This window comes from Scylla paramamosain, unplaced genomic scaffold (assembly GCF_035594125.1).
Source record: "Scylla paramamosain isolate STU-SP2022 unplaced genomic scaffold, ASM3559412v1 Contig1, whole genome shotgun sequence".
Lineage (NCBI taxonomy): Eukaryota > Metazoa > Arthropoda > Malacostraca > Decapoda > Portunidae > Scylla > Scylla paramamosain.
The window spans coordinates 4,659,024-4,665,000 of record NW_026973666.1 but is presented as its reverse complement, the minus strand read 5'-3'; the positions used below and the strand labels follow the sequence as shown (position 1 = coordinate 4,665,000).

At 42.9% G+C, this 5,977-nt stretch overlaps 1 protein-coding gene across 1 annotated transcript in view; it reads right to left on the bottom strand.

Annotated features, from left to right (window-relative positions):
* The window catches only part of LOC135095709 (asparaginyl-tRNA synthetase-like), a 5,157-nt gene extending 1,571 nt beyond the window's left edge, over positions 1-3,586 (bottom strand). Inside the window, 8 exon segments of the mRNA XM_063996721.1 lie at positions 114-220; positions 555-665; positions 898-1,026; positions 1,029-1,032; positions 1,460-1,584; positions 2,163-2,243; positions 2,798-2,940; positions 3,299-3,586. Coding sequence (XP_063852791.1) covers positions 114-220; positions 555-665; positions 898-1,026; positions 1,029-1,032; positions 1,460-1,584; positions 2,163-2,243; positions 2,798-2,911 — 671 coding nt within the window. The 5' untranslated portion in view covers positions 2,912-2,940; positions 3,299-3,586.
* Positions 3,587-5,977: the final 2,391 nt, after the last annotated feature.

Sequence of the window (5,977 nt, the reverse complement as noted above, 5' to 3'; positions counted from 1 at the left end):
GGGAGAGATTGAGAAGGAAGGAAGGCAGGGAGAGAGAAAGAGAGAGAGAGAGAGACTTCATTTTCCATATATACACAACTCCTACTTCTTCTCCTCCTCCTCCTCCTCCTCACCTTGCTGCGGCCTCAAGGTGGAGCTGGCCAGACACAGTGAGGTGGGTGGGGTGACCAAAAAAATGGATGACCTGACCTCTGCTGGGATTCTGGGATCCTGGGGTTGCCTGGTGGTGGTGGTGGTGGTGTAGAGAGAGAGAGAGAGAGAAGTTAGGTTTGGTTAGGTTAGGTTAGGTTAAGTTAGGTTAGGTTAGGTTAGGTTAAGTTAGGTTAAGTTAGGTTAGGTTAGGTTAGGTTAAGTTAGGTTAAGTTAGGTTAGGTTAAGTTAGGTTAGGTTAGGTTAGGTTAAGTTAATTTTCTTTTTCATTAGTAGATCAATCACTAAAACAAACAAACAAACAAACAAACAAAAGAAAAATAGAAAAAAAACACATAATAAACTATATTATTAAAACTTACTGTGTGTGTGTGTGTGTGTGTGTGTGTTTGTGTGTATCTTACCTGTATGCTGAAGACCTCCCCACCTCCCTCACAGTCGTTAGCGGTGAGAACAGGTGTGTCAATGCAGGTGAAGCCGTGGCGATCAAAATATTGCTGTATAGAGAGCTTAGCCTGAGAGAGAGAGAGAGAGAGAGAGAGAGAGAGAGAGAGAGAGAGAGAGAGAGAGAGAGAGAGAGAGAGAGAGGTTATTTTAGATTATTGTGGTCTCTCTCTCTCTCTCTCTCTCTCTCTCTCTCTCTCTCTCTCTCTCTCTCTCTCTCTCTCTCTCTCTCTCACACACACATATACCCCTCACCTCCCCTCCCCCTTCACACACCCCTACCCCCCCAACACCCATACACACCTGCGATCTGACCCTGAGCATGGCAGCGAAGGTACTGTCCCTCGGCCGCAGGTGTGGGCATTCCCTCAGGTGGTCTGGCGGGTGTGTGTGGCGCGGCTTGAACGGGTATGTCTTGTCTTCCACACCTGAGATGACCTGTGTGTGGTTTGTTTGTTTATTTGTTTGTTTGTTTGTTTGTTTGTTTGTTTGTTTGTTTTCTTTCACTTTGTCTTATTTCTTTCATTCTTTCTTTCATTTTTTTGCTTTATCTTCATTTTCTCTCTCTCCACTCTCACTTTCTCTATCTCTCCAGGTTCCTCCACCTCTCCACATCTCCAAAATTACCTCCGCCTTCTCTCCACATCTCCCCAAACACCTCCACGTCCTCCACTCCTCCACCTCAGTCTTTTCTCCAAATACTGCACATTCCTCCACTTAAATCTCTCCATCTTCCCTGCACTTTCCTCCACTCTGAATACCTCCATCTCCTCCTCCACCATCTCAGCATCTCCACTTTTTCCTCCACTTTCTCTCCACCGCCTAGTACCTCCTAGTTTCCTCCACCTCCACTAATTCTTCATACCTCCATCTGGTCCGCCCACAGCTCCACCTCCTGCGCTGGGTGGGGGAGGGCCGTAGCTCTCCCTGGGCCCTTACTGCAGCGTGGAAGGTCAGCCCTGGGGGTCGCTGGGTGGAGGGGACAACCACCTGAGGGAAGAAACACACCAGTGGAAGATTTTGTTGTCGACGCACGTGGATTAAAGGTATTTGATTTTTTGTTTGTTTGTTTGTTCTTGTTGTTTTTGTCTTCTTTTTCTTGTTGTTTGTTTATCTATCTATTTCGTTTTCTCGTTTATTTTTTATTTTTTTTTTTTCCCATTTTTCGTTATTCAATCCTTCATTTGGCTTTTAATTTCTATTTTTTTCTCATTTCTTAACTTCCTGTCTGTCTTGTACTTTTTAAATTTTTTTCATCATTTTCCTTCTTCCTTTTCTTTTATACTTCATTAACTAATCCCTAAACAATCACAGGAGGAGGAGGAGGAGGAGGAGGAGGAGGAGGAGGAGGAGGAGGAGGAGGAGGAGGAGCCAGCACAGTATTAAGGGTCATCACAGCATTAATAGCTAAATAATGATGGTGAACACAGCATTATCAGCACAATCTAAAGGGTCAACACAAACACAGCATTCCTACCACAGTTTAAAGGGGCAATACAGCACTATAGCACACAGGGTTAAGGGTCAGTACAGTGTTGCCAGCAGTGTTAGGGGTACAAGCTGCCCACCTGCAGGTTCTTGACACAGGATCCATCGTCGAGATCCACAAAGGTGCGTTCCTTCTGCCGCCGCACTGCCTTCACCCACCCCTGCCAGAGAGAGAGAGAGAGAGAGAGAGAGAGAGAGAGAGAGAGAGAGAGAGAGAGAGAGAGAGAGAGAGAGAGAGAGAGAGAGAGAGAGAGAGAGAGAGAGAGAGAGAGAGATTACATCATTAACTTATATAAAAAAGGAAGAATAGATTAATATATTTTTACTGAGAGAGAGAGAGAGAGAGAGAGAGAGAGAGAGAGAGAGAGAGAGAGAGAGAGAGAGAGAGAGAGAGAGAGAGAATTACATCATTAACTTATATAAAAAAGGAAGAATAGATTGATATATTTTTACTGAGAGAGAGAGAGAGAGAGAGAGAGAGAGAGAGAGAGAGAGAGAGAGAGAGAGAGAGAGAGAGAGAGAGAGAGAGAGAGAGAATTACATCATTAACTTATATAAAAAAAGGAAGAATAGAGAAATATATTTTTACTGAGAGAGAGAGAGAGAGAGAGAGAGAGAGAGAGAGAGAGAGAGAGAGAGAGAGAGAGAGAGAGAGAGAGACACTATCATTATCACATCCCTTATTAACAACCACCACCACCACCACCACACTTACATTCACTTCCACACGTCTCTGCAAGGGCTTGTCTCGCAGTAGTGTGACTATTCTGCTGTAGCTCCTCCCGTGTCGTGTGGCCCCTAAGCGCACCGCCGCCAGCATCACCGCCATCACCACAAGGGTTCTCAAGGGTGTTTCTCCTGTTAATAATGTAGAAATCTCGTTAATCTGCCACTAGAACCGTAAAAAACACCCTTGAAAACCCATTTCCTTTTGCAAACACTATTTTTCAAGAACACAGAGATGCCCAGGTGGGTTCTCAAGGGTGTTTCTCCTGTTAATAATGTAGAAATCTCGTTGATCTGCCACTAGAACCGTAAAAAACACCCTTGAAAACCCATTTCCTTTTGCAAACACTATTTTTCAAGACCACAGAGATGCCCAGGTGGGTTTTCAAGGCTGTTCCTCCTGTTAATAATGTAGAAATCTCGTTAATCTGCCACTAGAACCGTAAAAACACCCTTAAAAACACTTAAAATTTCGACTATTCTGAAATACCTGTGTCGCAATGTATCAAGCGTAGATAAAAGGGGATGCGCACTCGTGTAGCACTGGGGTCCCGGCTTTGGGTTACCTTAGACTAGAGAAAGAAGATGAAAATTAAGAAGTATAGTTTATTTTCTTCCTCCTCCTCCTCCTCTTGCAGTCCTCCAGGCCAGTCTCACCTCCTCCTTCCTCTCACCTCTCACTCGTTCTTTTCTTTTTTCTTTTTATATAATTTTTCTCTTATTAAAGGATGCGGGCCGTGTTGGTAAACATTGCCGAGGCGGGGACGGTCTTCGCTGGCGGACGGTTCTTTATATCTTTAGTTTTTCGTCGTTATTCGGGCGGGTAATTAACTTGTTTTGGTATAAAGGCGTGGAGAAAAATATATGACACGTTTATGCATTGTTAGATTTTTGGTTTTATTCGAAAGAGGAAAGTGAAAGGGTAGGTACTTTTCATTAGTGATATTTAATTACTTTGCTACAGAATCTCAGACCAAGCACACCAGTATGAAGAAGAGGTTACAACATTACTATGGTTTCTATCCTTCTCTCTGTAACTTCATCTCAAGTTTCCTTTCTGACCGTTCTATTGCTGCTGTGGTAGACGGTCACTGTTCTTATAAATCTATTAACAGTGGTGTTCCTCAGGGTTCTGTCCTGTCACCCACTCTCTTATTATTCATTAATGATCTTCTAAACCAAACTTCTTGTCCTATCCACTCCTACGCTGATGATACCACCCTGCACTTTTCCACGTCTTTTCATAGACGTCCAACCCTTCAGGAGATAAACATATCACGCAGAGAAGCCAGAGAACGCTTGACTTCTGATCTTTCTAAAATTTCTGATTGGGGCAGAGCAAACTTGGTATTGTTCAATGCCTCAAAAACTCAATTCCTCCATCTATCAACTCGACACAACCTTCCAGACAACTATCCCCTCTTCTTCAATGACACTCAACTGTCCCCCTCTTCTACACTGAACATCCTCGGTCTGTCCTTTACTTATAATCTGAACTGGAAATTTCAGATCTCATCTCTAGCTAAAACAGCTTCTATGAAGTTAGGTGTTCTGAGACGTCTCCGCCAGTTTTTCTCACCCCCCAGCTGCTAACTTTGTACAAGGGCCTTATCCGTCCATGTATGGAGTATGCTTCACATGTCTGGGGGGTTCCACTCATACTGCTCTTCTAGACAAGGTGGAATCAAAAGCTTTTCGTCTCATCAACTCCTCTCCTCTAACTGACTGTCTTCAGCCTCTCTCTCACCGCCACAATGTTGCATATCTAGCTGTCTTCTACCGCTATTTTCATGCGAACTGCTCTTCTGATCTTGCTAACGCATGCCTCCCCTCCTTCCGCAGCCTCGCTGCACAAGACTTTCTTCTTTCTCTCACCCCTATTCTGTCCACCTCTCTAACGCAAGAGTTAACCAGTATTCTCAATCATTCATCCCTTTCTCTGGTAAACTCTGGAACTCCCTGCCTGCTTCTGTATTTCCACCTTCCTATGACTTGAATTCCTTCAAGAGGGAGGTTTCAAGACACTTATTCATCAATTTTTGACCACTGCTTTGACCCTTTTATGGGACTGCCATTTCAGTGGGCATTTTTTTGTATTGGATTTTTGTTGCCCTTGGCCAGTGTCACTCCTACATAAAAAAAAAAAAAAAACTAGTAGAAATATATTTGTACCCTTTGCGAGGAAAATGTACTGGGAGAATTAATATTTTGCCGTTATTTCAACACGCTCGCTTTATATAGAAAAAAAAGTTACCCGTAATTTACTAAGCAATATTCATAATTTAAGGGGAAACTGTAAGCTCTAAGGAAAAAAATTAGAATATTATCACCATTGCATCACTCCACAGATTCATTTTAACATAGAAACACCAATATTAGCTAAGTTACCCGTAATATACCAACTCGATAAGCAGTTTTCTTTATTTAAGGGAGAACTGTAATCGAGAAAACAATCGTGAAAAAGGAAAACATTACCACATTTATTCTACGACTTCTTACATTGATTTTTACATAGAAACATCGAGAAATATTTAGTAATACATAAAATAGCGAAAAACAAGTAATATCTACCAAGTTTGGGGGAACCGTACCGTGACGGAGACAGTACCGGTGGGAGTGTCCAGTTTGTTTTGAAGGTGAAGTTGTGTGGGTGGTTGAGAATCTGTCTTCCTCTGAATTCCATATTTACCTCCACCGCGCCCTCCACACACCTCCAGTAGATGCGGTAAGTGCCACACGCGCCCATACCACGCCCACGGCACTGCATGGGCGGCTGTTATGGCTGGGGAGGGTTAAATATGGCAGTAATGGCGGGAAAAGACGAGATGGGGGTACAGTTCAGAGGAGAGCGAGAAATGAAAGGGTTGTGTATGTGTTTGTTTGTGTCTTGTTTATCATCTCGTTGTCTTTGCCTCGTGTTTATTAAGTTATTATTTACTTTGTGGTTTTGTTTGTGATGTAATGTGTTTTTTGTTCGTTTTATTTATTTATTTATTTTTTTTTATTGGTAAGGCGGAAAATGTGTCTGGGCACAATTTCGCTTATTGCTGTGTTTATTGTTTTTTGTTTGTTTCCTTGTGTTGTACATGTTTTTTCCTCTTTTCACTTATTTTCCTTGTTTGCTTGGAGGTCAGGTCACAGCAGAGGGCGTGGTAACATGGCGCAACGT